Below are 19,494 nucleotides of genomic sequence, written 5' to 3' on the forward strand. Positions count from 1 at the left end.
TCGCTTATTTTATGAAAACTTTTGCAATATTGAAGATAGCAACTTGATATTTGGCATGCATGTGTATCTCATGGAGCTGCACATTTTGAGTGGTGAAAGGTCAAGGTCAAGGTCATCCTTCAAGGTCAAATATATGGGTCAAAATTGCTCATGTAATGTCACTTCTGCAATATGGAAGCTAGCAATTTTATATTGGAAATGCATGTGTATCTCATGGAGCTGCACATTTTGAGTGGTGAAGGGTCGAGGTCAAGGTCATCCTTCAAGGTCAAACATCATATAGGGGTCAAGGTCATCCTTCAAGGTCAAACATCATATAGGGGGACATTGTGTTTCACAAACACATCTTGTTTTATATATATATCAAATGGAAGTCTCTTCTGAAGGATAGTTACCTCCCTGAATGGCCTGTGCGGACTGAACAGTCCTATCAGGGAGGACACTTATTGCACATGCATAAAGCCCAGTTTTCCTAGAACGCTACTCAAATGTCTTCATGGCAAACACTTTTACTGCCAATGGCTTGGTAATGGCCGATGGACATTGTCATTACCTTGCCTGTGTCTTATTGTTTAAGTATGTGTGGGCATTATTGCGTCGGGCATATAACTTTGTTGTGCATGAACAAAATATTAAATGTCTTTTATTCTGTGCAAAATTATTATTTCAAGATGGGGTCTCCTGTTAAAAAAACATGTTGACAGCCCAAAGGTCAAGGTCACAGATAACTCTTGAAACTTGTTTATACTAGTATATGGATAAAGTGAAATGAAATGTTTGTGTCCAGCCCATAATTTGATCCTGCATAATTGGATTTTTTTAATTCATTGGTACAAATAATTGTGATAAAAAGACGACATGCTGTTTGCAATAATAGGGTTGCTCGCTAAATGGTATAGTTCACAGAATATACTGTGCATGACAACATTATGCCTCATTTGAAACATTTTTCCTTGATGCTGAACCTGATTATTGATGTTCTGTTTCTCCCAGGTCGGCTAACATGGCTGGTGTACATAATTGGGTCCGTGATTGGCGGCCGTGTAGCCTTCACCACTACAGACGAACATGACGCCATGGATGGGGAGCTTGTGTGCAGGTAACTGGCATGGGACCCTTGCTTTTTAAACCCTTTCCCCATAAGAAGCAAAGCAAAAATGGCGTTTGCGACCAGCATAAAACCAGAACAGCCTGCGAGTAACTCGCAGTCTGTTAGGTTTTATGCTATTTGCTGCTCATCAGTAGTTAGGGGTTGGAAATGAAGCCTTTAAAATTTGAATCTAGTAAGAAAGGTCTTTAATTAAATTCAACTTTCTATTGGACTACAAATGCGTACAAATACATATCTTGGGGGTAAAGGGTTAATATTCTCTGGTTTACCCTATTAAGCAAAGGAGCTGTTGCAATGAACCATTTATATGAGTCTCGCTCTGGGAAAACTTGACGTAATGCATGAGCGTCAAGTGTCGTCCCAGATTAGCCTGTGCACAAGCTAATCAGGTACAACACCTGCCTTAACTTAATTTTTCGTTTAGGAGAGACTTTTCTTTAAACAAAAAAAAAATCCATAAAAGCAGAAAGCGTCATCCCTGATTAGCCTGTGCTAAATATATTAGCCTTGCTCTGGGAAAAGGAGGCTTAATACATGTGTGTAAAGGATCTGAAATATTGTGGAAAGGATCTTAAATATTGTGGAAAGGATCTGAAATATTGTGGAAAGGATCTGAAATATTGTGGACAGGATCTGAAATATTGTGGAAAGGATCTGAAATATTGTGGAAAGGATCTGAAATATTGTGGAAAGGATCTGAAATATTGTGGAAAGGATCTGAAATATTGTGGAAAGGATCTGAAATATTGTGGAAAGGATCTGAAATATTGTGGACAGGATCTGAAATATTGTGGACAGGATCTGAAATATTGTGGAAAGGATCTGAAATATTGTGGAAAGGATCTGAAATATTGTTGAAAGGATCTGAAATATTGTGGAAAGGATCTGAAATATTGTGGAAAGGATCTGAAATATTGTGGACAGGATCTGAAATATTGTGGACAGGATCTGAAATATTGTGGACAGGATCTGAAATATTGTGGAAAGGATCTGAAATATTGTGGAAAGGATCTGAAATATTGTGGAAAATAGGAACAAATTCCTATGCACAAATAAACAAAGAGACATACGGTTTCTACTTATTACCTGAGACAAAAAGGTGTTCTTAAAAATGGTTTACTTTTTTCACATTTCTGATCACCCATTATCAATGATTTCTTGAAGGTACATGTTACACCAGCATGCTTTGGTTTACTTTTTTCACATTTCTGATCACCCATTATCAATCATTTCTTGAAGGTACATGCTACACCAGCATGCTTTTGTTTACTTTTTTTCCGCATTTCTGATCACCCATTAGCAATGATTACTTGAAGCTACATGTTGCACCAGCATGCTGTCGTTTGCAGGGTACTACAGCTAATGAATCTGACCGACTCCCGGCTCACACAGAACGGATGTGAGAAACTGGATCTCGCCATTCTCAGCTTCTTTGAGCAGTTCAGGAAAATATATGTGGGGGACCAAGTCCAAAAATCGTCTAAGGTTTGTGGAAAAATGTAAAGACAGTCACCCTAAAATGTGCACAGGTCTTTTTGATCCATTTTTGATAATATTATCTGTGAAAAATTTGGACATCGTGTAAAAGTTCCAAAAAGGGATAATGATTTTTTAAGCATGAGATAAACGAATTTAAGTACCTGTTTGAATCCAAAAATACTTCAATTAATTTAATATGTTTATGCTTCAGAGCCTTTCCCAACAATTTTGGGAATATGAACTCTATCTGGAAAATTTTGATTGAAGTTGGAAAAAGGTTTAAGATTTTCAATTCTGGAATAAATATAGATAAAACTTATATAAAGCTGATACTCCTTAGCATCAACTTATCATGTAAGTGATTATCACAACTGCATATTTCTACACTTGAACAGCTCGATATCCAATTATGTGAAAGTCAAACCATCAATTGGGAATTTTCGGACAGGGTTTGGAAAAAAATATTTCTTTTATGATTGGGAATATGACAAAACAAGGGTTATACAACTTGTTATAGGTTTCTTATTGCATTGCCTGCTGACATGCAAAAATAAGATAGATCTAGCTATTACAATAATAAATATTATTACCTGATGTCTTATATAAATGATAATAAATTAATTTTTGCTATTTCCTCGTAGAAAAAGAAATTTGCAATGTTTTAAACTGTTACCGGTGAATATCGAACTGTTGACCGGTAAACAGTTTGAACTGTTGACCGGTAAACAGTTTGAACTGTTGCCCGCTGGAATTATGACGTCATTTCGTCAAAAAATGACGTCATTTTACAGTTAAATAGTCAAAACAATTTATTTTATCGATAACTGTTGTGTGTAAATAAAAATTTAGTTTGCTGTTATTTCTATGTTGGAAATTTGATCAGGTAATAAAACACTTATTTCATGGATGCTTGGTGTAATAATAAGTGTATACTGTTCACTTACGTACTTACGTACTTAAACTATTTATGTGATAAGGAAATGAGCCTCTATCTGTGTAACCCTTCCCCACTTAGATATGTATTTTGATGTGTTTGTAGTCCCTAAAAAAGGTACATTTAATTAAAGACCTTTCATACTAGATTCAAGTTTTAAAGGCTTCATTGCCAACCCTTAAATTCTAATGAGCAGCAAACAGAATAAAACCTGAACAGACTGTGAGTTACTCGCAGGCTGTTCTGGTTTTATGCTGTTTGCACATAGCCATTTTCACTTTGCTTCTTAGTGGGAAAGGCTTTATACATGTGCATAAAAGTTCGTCCCAGATAAGCCTGTGCAGTCTGCATAGGCTAATCATGGACGGCACTTTACTTTTTAATGATATTTTTCCTTTAAAAGAAGTCTCTTCTTAGGGAAAATCCAGTTTAGCTTATCTCGGACAGCACTTAATGCATCAAGCCCCGTTTTCTCATACAAGCCATACATGTTTAAAAAAACAAAAAAACTCTAGTTTCAAACACATCTTTCTGCAGGTTTACCGCAGACTGTCAGAAGTCCTGGGCCTCAGTGAAGAGTCCATGGTCCTCAGTGTGTTCATTGGCAAAATGTAAGCATTGACAGAGCCAATTTAAATTTAGATGGAATGCAACATATACACATTATAATCTGATTTTTATGCCCCCGGTAGGGTGGCATATAGCAGTTGAACTGTCCGTCAGTCGGTATGTGTGTATGTCAGTCTGTCCGTCCGTCCGAAAACTTTTATGGCCATAACTTTTTCAATATTGAAGATAACAACTTGATATTTGGCATGCATGTGCATCTCACGGAGCTGCACATTTTGAGTGGTGAAAGGTCAAGGTCATCCTTCAAGGTCAAATGTCTAATAAATGGTGTCTGTCCATCCGTCCAAAACTTTAACATTAGCCATAACTTTTTCACTATTGAAGATAGCAACTTTATATTTGGCATGCATGTGTGTCTCATGAAGCTGATTATTTTGAGTGGTGGAAGTTCAATGTCAAGGTCATCCTTCAAGGTCAAAGGTCCAAAAAAAATAATCTTTCAAAGCGGCGTTCTCATGAAGCTGCACATTTTGAGTGGTGGAAGTTCAAGGTCAAGGTCATCCTTCAATGTCAAAGGTCAACAACAACAACAACAAAAAATTCAAAGCTGCGTTCTCATGAAGCTGCACATTTTGAGTGGTGGAAGTTCAAGATCAAGGTCATCCTTCAAGGTCAAAGGTAAAAAAATATAAAAAAATTTCCTTCAAAGCTGCGCAATAGGGGGCATTTTGTTTCTAACGAACACATATCTTGTAGTGTTTTTCCCAGGAGGGCAAAGGGGCATGGCGCATAACTTTCAAAAAGGGCATTTTAGCGCGCAGTTTAGGCAAAAAAGGGCAAAAACGTTCCCTTAATACCTGAATTACGGGGAAACATATAATCGCATCAGAAGCAGTTGTGGAAAAAATAACATATAAACAAGCACATTTAATGGTAATTGATGTATTTAACTTACTATGATTTATGTTTATATATTTACCTTGAAATGTACATTAAGTTCCATGCTGTTTCAATAAACTGTACAGCACGACAAACATAATAAAGCAATATATGCATATGAATCTGATTATACCCAGATCCACTAACATATAAATGAAACCATGTTTGTCTTATCCCATTTTCTAACAATAATCTTGCCAGATGTTTAAAATAACATTGCGAGTAAATTGATCGCTAACAATATGCAAACACTCGTTTCCGTGACATACATCCACCGAGTAGATTACAAATAAATAAATAATGTTGTTGCTATCTAAAACTTTTTATGCATTGTTGATTATCACAGACATTTCATTAATTCATTCTTAATGTTTAACCTCAATCGTTAATTCGATCGTTTACGACGTTATTTGCCATTTTTGCTGAGTCACAATTTTATTCTGTATATTCCGCCATGTTGTTAAAATGTCAAATGATGTAAGCGACAGGTGCGCATAGCAACGTTAAATCGTATACGCGATTCGCATTTTGTTAAATTAGTATACGTCTCAGTAATTATTTCAATAATTAGATCTACTTATCTTAAAGACGAAAACGATAGAGAATAAATTTGTTTGTGTTTTTGAATGTAATTATGCGTTAAAATATATGTTTTGATATAACTGAATAATGCATGCAATGCACAATTGCCACGAGAATAACATCGAGTTTTTCATCAAAAGTCTCCGAAGTAACGATTTTATTGTGTAGTACACATTGCCGACCGAAAAGTGCGCTTGCTATAACATAGCCTCTGGCATTATCGATTGATACTGACACGGGGTTATTCACGCATGACTAATTCACAGCTTTGGAGCAGTCAGTAAGACCTACTTATAAATCGAGCACTGTAATAGATTAAATCTGCTTATTTGTTCAGGTCGGACCTCAAAGACCTCGTGAAGAGGCCGGTAGGACCTGTAAATAAACTCTGATAAAAAAAAAAAAAATCTGCTCAATTAATATAGTCGATTAGACGTTGACGTCTCTCGAGTAAATCAAGCACAGTCGGAGCGTCACAGACAATCAAGGAAGCTGATTTTGCGGACCAAGTTAGATCGTAAAGGCAATAAAGATGTTATCGATAAGGGCGCGTGGCGAACTTAGCCTTTGAAAAGACGGGCGCATGGCGAAATTTGCCTTTGAAAAGGGCAGAGTGGCGATCGGGAAGGGCGGCGTGGCTTTTCGCCACGCTAAAATGGGCTGGGAAAAACACTATCTTGTTTTTTAATAATATTCTTTTGTTTGTATATATTTAAAGTGTCTGAATTTGTTTTCTCTCCTTGGTAGCTGTTAATTACATTTTAGAAGAAAATATTCGCAAATATTGTCTATAAATAAAAATGACATAAAAATAAATTGATAGAATTGTCAAACTTGTCAATGCTCCAAAAGATTGATTTAATATATGAAGTTGCAATAGACAGTTAACATCTTAAATGTGTTGTTAATTTGTACAAATAAAGTGCAATTTATAATGGACCTGAACATTTTTCTGTGATCATTTTAAGTTCTTGCAATTATTCTCACTTTTGAAGAGAAGTTTTCAGACCTCTCACTTTTGAAGAGAAGTTTTCAAACCTCTCACTTTTGAAGAGAAGTTTTCAAACCTCTCACTTTTGAAGAGAAGTTTTCAGACCTCTCACTTTTGAAGAGAAGTTTTCAGACCTCTCACTTTTGAATAAAACACAAATACAAAGAACATGGTATTGTTCCTCATTTGATGTTTTATATGATATTGTTTTCCTCTTATATTCAAAAACACTTCAGAAAATTGTTATAGAGACATAAATTCACATGTACATATACAATATTTTGTACAGTTCAATATGATTCACAGTACAATAGGGTGGACTACATATTGATATTTATAAACCTAAATGTGGTTGCAGTTATTTGCTGTTCAGTGATGACTTTGAACTTTAAAATCTGACTTCTGAATATCTGTTATAAAAAATAATAACAGGATTTTTTTTGTGACCACAGTGGTATGGCATAAAGCAGTCTGTCTGTCAGACATTCCACTTTTGAAGTTATTATGCTCCTAAAGGAGGGCATATAGTGATCTGTCTGTCTGTCCGTCCGTCACACTTTGCATTAAGGTTTCGAAAAATGCTCATAACTTCTATGTCCCTTGAGATATAACCTTCATATTTGGAATGCATGTGTATATGGACAAGGATTTTCCATACGCACACAAATTTTCACCCCTGTGACCTTGAACTTAGGGTCAGCGTTTAGGTTTCGAAATCTGCGTTTAGGTTTCGAAAAATGCTATTACTTCTATCAAAGCCTTTATAGAGGGCATATGTCATCCTATGGTGACAGCTCTTGTTTTAAAATGCTTTCATATATTCACCTTATTTTTGGTTTGTGAGTCTTCCTACGTAACTTAAGATCATGTTTTTAAGATCGAGTTTTGATCTGGTCCATTGATGCTTGGCAAATTAACGGGTCTTGGACTTTTTTCTCTAGAATAACAGTTTTCCATACTTTTTTCTAAACACTTGCAGATATTCACCTGATTTTGGGTGTTTGAGTCTACTTACATGACTCACAGGTCAAGACTAAGTTTTGTTCCGGTCCATTGATTTTTTTTCCAAGCAAGGGGCCTTGGTCCAGATTTTGTCCAAAACACTTTCTGATACTTACCTAATTTGTATGCCCCTGAAAAGGGCATATAGTGATCGCACTGTCCGTCTGTCTGTCCTTTGGTCACACTTTGCGTAAAGGTTTCGAAAAATGCTTATAACTTCTATGTCGCTTCAGATGTAACCTTCATATTTGGTATGCATGTGCATATGGCCTTTCCATACCCACAAAAATTTTAACCCCTGTGACCTTGACTTTGAACTTAGGGTCTGCGTTTAGGTTTCAAAAAATGCTCATAACATCTATCAAAGCGTTTTTCGGGGGCACATGTCATTCTATGGAGACAGCTCTTGTTGGTGTCTGTGTCTACCCGCATGAATTTCAGATCAAGGCTGAGGTTTTCTTTCTGGAATGGTGTAGTAGGAGGCATTGTGTTTTACAAATACAGCTTTTGTTTATGAAAGATTTCCTATGTTTTAAATTGATTAATTAATCTCACACATGCCCCTTAATGGCCAATACAACTAAGAGAGACACAAGTTGTCGACCTGCTTACAGTATCACAAACCTGAAGTTCTGGGGCCGCAGTGAGCAGATCATCACCAAGACGCTGCAGTTGCTTAGCGACCTCTCTGTGGGCTATAGCAGTGTGAGGAAGCTCGTGAAACTGGAGGCTGTGCAGTTCATGCTCAATAGCCACACAGTGAGAAGTAGTTTTGTGTTTGTTTTTATGCCCCCGGATCGAAAGATCAGGGGTATATTGTTTTGGGCCTGTCTGTCATTGTATGTGTCTGTGTGAGTGTGTGTTTGTGTGTGTCCCAAAACTTTAACCAAAACTTTAACCTTGGTCATAACTTTTGCAATATTGAACGTAGCATCTTAAGTCAATTTAAATTTAGATGGAATGCAACATATACACATTATCATCTGATTTTTATGCCCCCTGTAGGGTGGCATATAGCAGTTGAACTGTCCGTCAGTCAGTATGTGTGTATGTCAGTCTGTCCGTCCGTCCAAAAACTTTAATGGCCATAACTTTTTCAATATTGAAGATAGCATCTTGATATTTGGCATGCATGTGTATCTCATGGAGCTGCACATTTTGAGTGGTGAAAGGTCAAGGTCATCCTTCAAGGTCAAATATATGTGTCACAAAACTTTAACCTTCTTCATAACTTTTGCAATATTGAACGTAGCAACTTGATATTTGGCATGCATGTGTATCTCATGGAGCTGCATATTTTGAGTGGTGAAAGGTCAAGGTCATCCTTCAAGGTCAAAAGTAAAAACATACAATTCAAGGGAAGTAATCAGCTTTAAAAGGGAGATAATTTCTAAACCTGCCAAATGATATATTGAAATTTGATATATTTCAACGCGGCGCAATATGGGGCAATGTGTTTCTGACAAACACATCTCTTGTTTACAATTAGGACTTATAACAACCTCTATCTATAGTTTAAGATGAACATTGATTAAATCCATTGAAATTTGATATCAACATGGTATTAACTTGGTTGAGAGGTAAGCAATGCATATTTGTGATGCCAGTGAACATTTTCTGCATTTGCCTATGATTAGTATGATTGTAAACAATGCTGCATATTCTAGGGATACATATTAACTAGGGATGGAAACGAATACAGATTTTGGTATTCGAATATTCGGTCAACCTTTCGAACGACTTTTCGGATATTCGGTCATTATCTGTTGGAAAAAAAAAATCAACAAAATCAACTTTTTATCCCCCGCCATGGCGGAGGGATATTGTTTTGGCGTTGTCCGTCCGTCCGTTCGGCACTTTTGTGTCTGGAGCCATATCTTGGAAGTGCTTTGGCGGATTTCATTGAAACTTGGTATGAGTATATGTATATATATAAGAGGATGATGCGCACCAAATGGCATTGTACACCATTTGTTAATAACAGATTTATGGCCCTTTGTATCTTGAAAAAATGCTTTTTTGTGTCAAATATAAAATTTGTGTGTCCAGAAGCATATTGGCAGGGTATATCAATTCAACGAATTTGCTTGTTTACCGTACTATTACTCCATGAATTCTACTTTCGCTTTTACCGGAAGTTCACCGGAATTGACTAAATATTGACACAGCGTTGCTGTCGCTAATTCGAAGTTGATTTTGTTGATTATTTTTAGCTCACCTGTCACGCAGTGACATGGTGAGCTTATGTGACCGTGTGATGTCCGGCGTCCATATGTGTGTGCGTCCGTCAACAATTTGTTTGTGTAGCCAGTAGAGGTCACAGTTTTCATCCAATCTTTATGAAATTTGGTCAGAATGTTTATCTTGATGAAATCTGGGTTGGGATTGTATTTGAGTCATCTGGGGTCAAAAACTAGGTCACCAGGTCAAAACTAGGTCACATAATAGGTCAAATAATAGAAAAACCTTGTGTAGACAATAGAGGTCGCAGTTTTCATCCAATCTTTATGAAATTTGGTCAGAATTGTTATCTTGATGAAATCTGGGTTGGGATTGTATTTGGGTCATCTGGGGTCAAAAACTAGGTCACTAGGTCAAAAACTAGGTCAAATAATAGAAAAACCTTGTGTAGACAGTAGAGGACACAGTTTTCATCCAATCTTTATGATATTTGGTCAGAATGTTTATCTTGATAAAATCTGGGTTGGGATTGTATTTGGGTCATCTGGGGTCAAAAACTAGGTCACTAGGTCAAAAACTAGGTCAAATAATAGAAAAACCTTGTGTAGACAATAGAGGTCGCAGTTTTCATCCAATTGTTATGAAATTTGATCAGAATGTTTATCTTGATAAAATCTGGGTTAGGATTGTATTTGGGTCATCTGAGGTCAAAAACTAGGTCAATAGGTCAAATAATTGAAAAACCGTCAACATTTTGTTTGTGTAGACAGTAGAGGTCACAGTTTTCATCCAATCTTTATGAAATATGGTCAGAATTGTTATCTTGATGAAATCTGAGTTGGGATTGTATTTGGGTTATCTGGGGTCAAAAACTAGGTCACTTGGTCAAAAACTAGGTCAAATAATAGAAAAACCTTGTGTAGACAATAGAGGTCGCAGTTTTCATCCAATCTTTATGAAATTTTGTCAGAATGTTTATCTTGATAAAATCTGGGTTGGGATTGTATTTGGGTCATCTGAGGTCAAAAACTAAGTCAATAGGTCAAATAATAGAAAAACCATCAACAATTTGTTTTTGTAGACAGTAGAGGTCACAGTTTTCATCCAATCTTTATGAAATTTGGCCAGAATATTTATCTTGATGAAATCTGGGTTGGGATTGTATTTGGGTCATCTGGGGTCAAAAACTAGGTCACTAGGTCAAAAACTAGGTCAAATAATAGAAAAACCTTGTGTATACAATAGAGGTCGCAGTTTTCAACCAACCTTTATGAAATTTGGTCAGAATGTTTATCTTGATGAAATCTGGGTTGGGATTGTATTTTGGTCATCTGGGGTCAAAAACTAGGTCACTAGGTCAAAAACTAGGTCAAATAATAGAAAAACCTTGTGTAGACAGCAGAGGACGCAGTTTTCATCCAATCTTAATGAAATTTGGTCAGAATGTTTATCTTGATGAAATCTTGGTTGGGATTGTATTTGGGTCATCTGGGGTCAAAAACTAGGTCACTAGGTCAAAAACTAGGTCAAATAATAGAAAAACCTTGTGTAGACAATAGAGATAGCAGTTTTCATCCAATCGTTATGAAATTTGGTCAGAATGTTTATCTTGATAAAATCTGGGTTGGGATTGTATTTGGGTCATCTGAGGTAAAAAACTAGGTCAATAGGTAAAATAATAGAAAAAACGTCAACAATTTGTTTGTGTAGATAGTAGAGGTCACAGTTTTCAACCAATCTTTTTGAAATTTGGTCAGAATGTTTATCTTGATGAAATCTGGGTTGGGATTGTATTTGGGTCATCTGGGGTCAAAAACTACGTCACTAGGTCGAATAATAGAAAAACCTTGTATAGACAATAGAGGTGACAGTTTTCATCCAATCTTTATAAAATTCGATCAGAATGTTTATCTTGAGGAAATCTGGGTGGGGACTGTATTTGGGTCACCTGGGGTCAAAAACTAGGTCACTAGGTCAAATAATAGAAAAACCTTGTGTAGACAATAGAGGTCGCAGTTTTCATCTAATCTTTATGAAATTTGGTCAGAATGTTTATCTTGATGAAATCTGGGTTGGGATTGTATTTGGTTAGTCAGGTGAGCGATTCAGGGCCACCATGGCCCTCTTGTTTATTGTTAAAATTGAATGACAAAAACTGTTTTTAGACTTTTAATATTGTACATCAACAATAGAACGAAAAACATAATATTTATGATTGAGAAGATTGGACGTACCGCCCATGTACATAAGATAAGCTCCACACAAGTTACACGTTGCCAACTTCTTATCGGAAGCGAATGATTTAGGTGGAATTTTGATTTGACAGAGATTTACTTTCTTTGTGAAGCAGTGATAATATTTTCAATTAAATGGGGGTGAAATCCCAAAAACATTTCTTTAAGTAAAGTACCTGATGGAATATTGAGTAATTAATTAAAGTTTGGACATTTACTTACGAAACGCAAATACTCATTAGAGGTTGAGTAAATTATTTTCTAAAAGCTTTTTGATTGGACAATGTGATTGTAACAATACGATGCGCATTTACTCAATTTAATTAGTGAAAAAAAAAACAATTTTCGATCGGAGAACGCGATTTACGTCAATCAAAAATCTTTTGCATACGTTCTTATTTGTTGTTTTTTACACCAAGTCGGCTTTTCCTTTACTCATTTAATCTATGATCATTTTAAATGTAATTGGATGCATTAGGTCAAGTGCAGGTCGGTGTTTTAATTGCAGACGCGATTTGTACTGATCATAATTTTGACACAAAGTGACTGTCTTTGGTCAATTTAAGATTCCTGAAGGTATGCAATTAGTGGGATTTATATCAGGTATGCTATCGTCACCAAAGCGACGCATTATCGCGCCTACCGGAATAAACACTATGACACGAGGAACAACTTATTTTAACAATGTTTGAAGCAAATTTCACGAATACAAAGTCTTTGAAATTACTTGATTTTTTTTCTTTCGAATATTCGATTCGGAAAATAGTATTCGAATATTCGATGCGGGACCAAAATTCGGATATTTGTTGACATCCCTAATATTAACCTGAATTGAAAATAGTCCTGCATATTCTTGGTATATGTATTAAATAGCATTGTAAGTAACCCTTCAAATGCAAGGGATGAATATTAACGGTAATTGTAAATAATCCTGCATATTCAAGGCACAAGTATGAACAATAGTTGTTGCATTTTCTAGTGATACAGATTGAGAGTAATTGTTGCATATTAAAAGGATACATATCCGCTGTAATTGTAAACAATCCTATTTTCAGAGCGATCATTTCCCATTTCTGGGGATCAATGCTGGAACCAGTCCCATCACCGACATGCGATGTAGGACGACATTCTACACGGCTCTGGGTCGCCTACTCATGGTGGACCTGGGGGAAGATGAGGAGAGATTTGAGCAGTTCATGATGCCCCTAGAAGGTTGAAATTTCTTTTTGATTCTTGCGTGATTAATATGGGCCGCACTTTGGGAAAACTGGCTTTTTGTGTGTGCCTAAAGTGTTGTCCCAGATAAGCCTGTGAAGTTGGCACAGGCTAACAGGGATTACACTTTATGCACATGCATAAAACGCAGTTTCCCCAAAACAAAGCATTTGTAATGGATATAAGATCTGACACCAAGTTGTCGTTTCATACTTTATTATGTGAAATAAAGGAGGATTTGCTGGAATCAACATTGATGTTCATTCACATGTCTGTTTGTCACAAATAGAACTGTAAGTTTGTGTATGATCATTATACGGTAATATCACGATGTTCATGGGACTGTCAGTTCTATTTCTTAATGATGAATTGGCAAAGTTGTTCATCCTTTTAGATGACATAATGAGAGGCTAAGCAGGGAGGACACTTCGGTTTTATCCAATTTATGCAGATAGTGTTGTTTCTGATTAGCCTGTGCGGAATGCGCAGGCTCACCTGGGACGACAGTTAATGCAAATGCATGAAACAATGTTTTCCCAAGGCATGGGTTATATTTAGTTGACAATTAGGAAAAAAACAACACCAGACATCAGTGTTGTTTTTTTTCCTTTGAAATTCAGGGCCAGTATACGGCCTTTTCATTACCAAAGGTATTTTTTTTATTTTTTCCCAATGGGAACCTTACAATTTGCAAAAAAAATGAAGGTTTCCAAAAAAAAACAAAAAACATTTAATTATTTTTTTTACATCTCAGCAGTTTGTTCATCTCCCATCCAGCTGTACAAGTCGCTGTTTAAGTTGAACCATAGTAAATATAATATTTAAAACACTTATTCTCAATTTTGAAGCATTTATAAGCAAAACAACAATATTACTAATTTCCAAATTAAGTCAAAACACAGCAATTTTTCCCAATCCACAGGAACCCGGGCCGGGTTCCAAAATGGTGAGAAAAAAGAACACTTGACATGAAGTGATAATCAATTTTGAAAGATGGACCATTACCTTACTAATTTGAATAATGAAAGCAAAAAGGAAATACATAAACCACAACTAATATATCTGGAAATGTTTAAACTTGCTGTTGTTTGCTTTCTTCAGCATTTGACAAGGTGGGGACAATGTTGGCCAACGCAGACACAGCTATCAAAGTAGAAGAGGCGAAGGTAATAAAAACACTGGCAATGCCTTTTGTACTGTTTTACTGTACGGCAAATACAAGCATTCTGTAGTCAGTTTCAGTATATTGCCAACAATTGGAATAATTGCATACAAAATCATTTTGAAAAATTTTGTTCAAGTTTTGTTCCGTTCACATGAACCTTTTGCCTTTCATATGGGAAAGGGGTTTCAGTCATGTGATATAATTTTTACTTTGCCTCAAAACAGTTGGCTTGCAACCATGTTGCATTAAAAATTAAGCAATACTGGTTCCGCCAAATAATTTATAATTGGATGGAGGTATTTTGCTCAAATTGTGTGTGTATTTAGCTTACATGCAGACTTATCTTCATATTGCACTATTATTTAACTTAAATAAATAACTAAAATGATGAAGACCTGGATTTTTAGCATTGCCATGTTGTTTTTTGTAATGCATTAACTTCTCTTCTCAGCGTTCACTGGTTGGATTGGCGAGAGATTTACGAGGTGTTGCATTCGCGTTCAACACCAAGGGCAGCTACATGATGTTGTTTGATTGGCTTTACCCCAATTATACCCCCGTATTACACCGTGCAATAGAAATATGGTACAGCGAACCAAGTGTCACCACACCTGTGCTTAAACTGATGGCAGAATTAGCGCAGAATAGGTATGGACTTAGAGCCAAAGGCAATATAGGTATAGACTCAGAGTTTTGGCAAGGTATAAAAAAAGATGGCACAAATGCCTCAGAGCTCATGAAAACTTGGGGACATTTTCCATACTTATGAGACACAAACTAATGAACTTAAATATTTTTATGCCCCCCCGGTAGGGTGGAATATAGCATTTGAACTGTCTGTCCGTCCGTCAGTCTGTCCGAAAACTTTAACATTGGCCATAACTTTTGCAATAGCAACTTGATATTTGGCATGCATGTATATCTCATAGAGCTGCACATTTTGAGTGGTGAAAGGTCAAGGTCATCCTTCAAGGTCAAAAGTAAAAGATACAATCCAAGGGAAGTAATAAGCTTTAAAAGGGAGATAATTTCTAAACCTGCCAAATGATATATTGAAATTTTATTTCAAAGCGGCGCAATAGGGGGAATAGTGTTTCTGACAAACACATCTGTTGTTCAACTAATTTTTATTCTTTTTTGAATAAAATAAATTAGAAACAGTATACAATTCTGTTATATTTAACAATCATACACGGGCCAACTGAACTCTTTTTGTAAAAATTTAACTGAAAGCTGTTAGCTTGAAATTTAACAAAATACTTTGGAAATTATTTTGCAGTTTTTAGTTCGTTTTAATCAAACCTGTCAAATTGTCACTTGTATTGTTTCTGTCAACTTCCTTATGGTCCCTTATATAAGCCTCACTCTGTGAAAAGGGGGCTTAATGCTTGTGCGTTAAGTGTCATCACAGATTAGCCCGTGCAATCCTCACAGGCTAATCAGGATGACACTTTCCCCTTTTATGATATTTTTCATTTACAGAAAGTCTCTTCTTAGCAAGAAATCAAGTTTAGGGGGAAAGTGTCGTCCCTGATAAGCCTGTGTGGACTGCACAGGCTAATCTGGGATGGCACTACGCACATGCATTAAACCCCCTTTTCACAGAACATGGCTCATATTAAAATGGCATCTAAAGAATTGTGACAAGTTCATTTTTAAAATAAACCAATGGCATTTTTAAGTTTTGTTTGTTAGGAAGACGACATTCTTTATGAAAGTTAATTCACAATCTGAACCTTTTTGTGAAAACCTTTTTTGGAAACAAAGCCAGTACTCTTCAATGAAGAGAAATATCTCAAATGTAATATTTTTATCTAATGGCTGTGTTTGAAGCACCATTTTTAGCTCGACTATTATATATGAAATATATATAGTGGAGCTATCCTAATCACCCCGGCGTCGGCGTTGCCGTGTCCGTTTGCGTGCAAATGTTAAAGTTTGCGTACTACCCCAAATATTTTCAATGTCCTTTGACATAATGCTTTCATATTTTGCATACTTGTTTACCATCATGACCCCAATCTATAAACAAGAGCAGACAACTGTATCAAGCATTTTGATAGAATTATGGCCCCTTTTATACTTAGAATATACATGTTATTGATAAATCTATGTTAAAGTTTGCGTACTACCCCAAATATTTCCTGTGTCCCTTGACATATTGCTTTCATATTTTGCATACTTGTTAACAATCATGACTCCAACCTATGAACAAGAGCAGACAACTGTATCAAGCATTTCGACAGAATTATGGCCCCTTTTATACTTAGAATATGCATATTATTGATAAATCTATGTTAAAGTTTGCGTACTACCCCAAATATTTCCTGTGTCCCTTGACATATTGCTTTCATATTTTGCATACTTGTTTACCAACATGACCCCAACCTATTAAGAAGAGCAGACAACTGTATCAAGCATTTTGACAGAATTATGGCCCCTTTTATACTTAGAATATGCATATTATTAATAAATCTATGTTAAAAGTTGACAAAACAACACTTACATTACATACCACAATGCACTCCACCCAAACCATCCCCCATGCCCCCCCAGAACCCCCCACCCCCCCCCCCCCCAAATAAAATGAATTTTTATTTCTTATTTTTGAAAGATCATCTATTAAATGATCACACACCAACATTATACCCCCCTCTCACCCCCCCCCCCCCCCCACCTCCCCGCCCCCCCCCCCCCCAAAAAAAATATTTTTTTTCTTATTTTTTTAAGATCATCTATTAAATGATCACACACCCACATTATACACCCCCCCCCCCCCCCCCCCCCCCCCCTCCATGATGGCTTACGTTATACTGTCAAGCACTCGAATAGTCGAACGCGCTGTCCTCTAACAGCTCTTGTTTATTCAGCTTATCAGAAAGCAGCTCTTAAACAAAACATTGATTCGTACTCTGTAAACTTAAAGAAAAAATATATTTGTCCCAAATTTGTTTTTCCATATTTTACGATTAGTTTTTTTGTTTTTTTTTGCAGCATTAATCCCAATTAGAGAAATGCTGTGTGTTAGTTGAAAAAAATAATCAATAATATCACAATTTCTGCAGAAAACTGATGGCCTGAAAAAGGAAGCCAACATAAAAATACATGCTTAAGATCTTGAGTTAAAATAGAAAGTTAAACAATTTGAAGAGGATTGTTTAATGCATTTTATCTATTTAGTAACAACTACAAATTTCAATGAATTTAGTTAAGTACAAAATGTTATATCACAAATATACACATGGCTTTTTAAACTGGTTTTATTTACATATTAGTGAATCTTTTCTTAGTAGAAGTGAAGTTTATGCTCAATATACCAATACAACATATTTATAAATACAAGTTTAACTGATGATCCATGTAATTGTAATCAGTTTTTGTTTCACCATTTTGTGTCCCATTGGATTGGGAAACATCCCGGCGTATTGACTAAAATTGGGAAATTAGTGTTGTTGTTGTTTTGCTAACAAATGCTTCAAAATTGAGAAAATGTGTTTAATATTAATTTTTATTAAGGTGCAACTTATACAGCTAGATGGGAGATAAACAAAATGTTGAAGTCTTAAAAAAAATAAAAAAAATGGTGGGGGGGGGGGGGATCCTTCAAATCGAAAATTTTAGATCATATTTGGGAAGAATATATATAAAAAATTATATTGGGAATTGTGCCAAATACCGGCCCTAAATTTGAAAGAAAAATAACACTGGTTACTGTGGCTGTGTTGCAGATCTCAAAGGCTGCAGTTTGATGTGTCCTCGCCAAATGGTATTCTACTCTTCAGGGAAGTTAGCAAGGTCATGGTGAGCTATGGTGAGTTACCACTTAGATACATATTTAAATCTTTACCACTAGATATGTATTTAATTCTTTACCACTTAGATACGTTTTTATGTCATAAATACTGACCTGCTATCTCATTGCTTCTCTTTCCAAGGGGAATTAACTCATCTGGAATTTTAACTGGGAATCCGCCACCTCAATACCGTAATACAGGTCAGGTTAAACATAGTGCAATGCAACCTAGGCAAAAATCGGTAACCAACCCTTAATATTCTTTCCTGATAGACCAGGTGTATATGTGTCTTTTACGGCTCTGAATTAAAAATAGTTTTTTGATTTATTTCACTTGGTTGATTGGGGTTTTGAATAGATAAATTGTGTTATTTATCTTTTTATTTCTCATTCGGATTAATTTATGTGGATTTAATGGATTTTTGTTTCATTTGTAAAGGTAAGCCATACTTGCTTTTATCAAACAATGGTTTATTTCTACCATGCTGGATGTTTTCAGGCGCGAAATACCACGTGCAAAACGTGCTCTTCTAAAACATTGCTAGAACGTGCAAAGCAAGTTCTTCTAATGTGTTACGAGATCGTGCACAGCGTGTTCTTCTCATTCATTGACAGATTGTTTATCATTTGCCATTGTGTGCAAATATGATTTTAACGTTGCATATGACAATCTAATTAATGGTCATTTTATTATGCCCCCCCTTCGAAGAAGAGGGGGTATATTGTTTTGCAAATGTCCGTCCGTCTGTATGTTGTCCACCAGATGGTTTTGGATGATAACTCAAGAATTTTAGGCCTAGAATCATGAAACTTCATAGGTACATTGATCATGACTCGCAGATGACTCCTATTGATTTTCAGGCCACTAGGTCAAAGGTCAAGGTCACTGTGACCCGAAATAGTAAAATGGTTTCCAGATGATAACTCAAGAACGCTTATGCCTAGGATCATGAAACTTCATAGGTACATTAATCATGACTCGCAGATGACCCCTATTGATTTTCAGGTCACTAGGTCAAAGGTCAAGGTCACGGTGACCCGAAATAGTAAAATGGTTACTGGATGATAACTCAAGAACGCTTATGCCTAGGATCATGAAACTTTATAGGTACATTGATCATGACTCGCAGATGACCCCTAATGATTTTCACGTCACTAGGTCAAAGGTCAAGGTCACAGTGCCAAAAAACATATTCACACAATGGCTGCCACAACAATTGACAGCCCATATGGGGGGCATGCATGTTTTACAAACAGCCCTTGTTTTTCAATTGTTTTGAATTCAACTTTTCTTTAAT

General features: G+C 36.1%; 1 protein-coding gene across 1 annotated transcript in view; it reads left to right on the forward strand.

The window, feature by feature from the left end:
- Positions 1 to 19,494, forward strand: part of LOC127841216 (exportin-7-like) — a 69,410-nt gene that overhangs the window by 26,038 nt on the left and 23,878 nt on the right. The window contains exons 13-20 of the mRNA XM_052369879.1: positions 994 to 1,099; positions 2,461 to 2,596; positions 4,062 to 4,135; positions 8,223 to 8,367; positions 13,079 to 13,235; positions 14,340 to 14,404; positions 14,855 to 15,051; positions 18,132 to 18,214. Of these exons, the coding sequence (XP_052225839.1) occupies positions 994 to 1,099; positions 2,461 to 2,596; positions 4,062 to 4,135; positions 8,223 to 8,367; positions 13,079 to 13,235; positions 14,340 to 14,404; positions 14,855 to 15,051; positions 18,132 to 18,214 (963 nt within the window). The remainder of the gene's footprint in view (positions 1 to 993; positions 1,100 to 2,460; positions 2,597 to 4,061; positions 4,136 to 8,222; positions 8,368 to 13,078; positions 13,236 to 14,339; positions 14,405 to 14,854; positions 15,052 to 18,131; positions 18,215 to 19,494) is intronic.

The sequence above is a fragment of the Dreissena polymorpha genome, chromosome 8 (genome assembly GCF_020536995.1).
Source record: "Dreissena polymorpha isolate Duluth1 chromosome 8, UMN_Dpol_1.0, whole genome shotgun sequence".
Lineage (NCBI taxonomy): Eukaryota > Metazoa > Mollusca > Bivalvia > Myida > Dreissenidae > Dreissena > Dreissena polymorpha.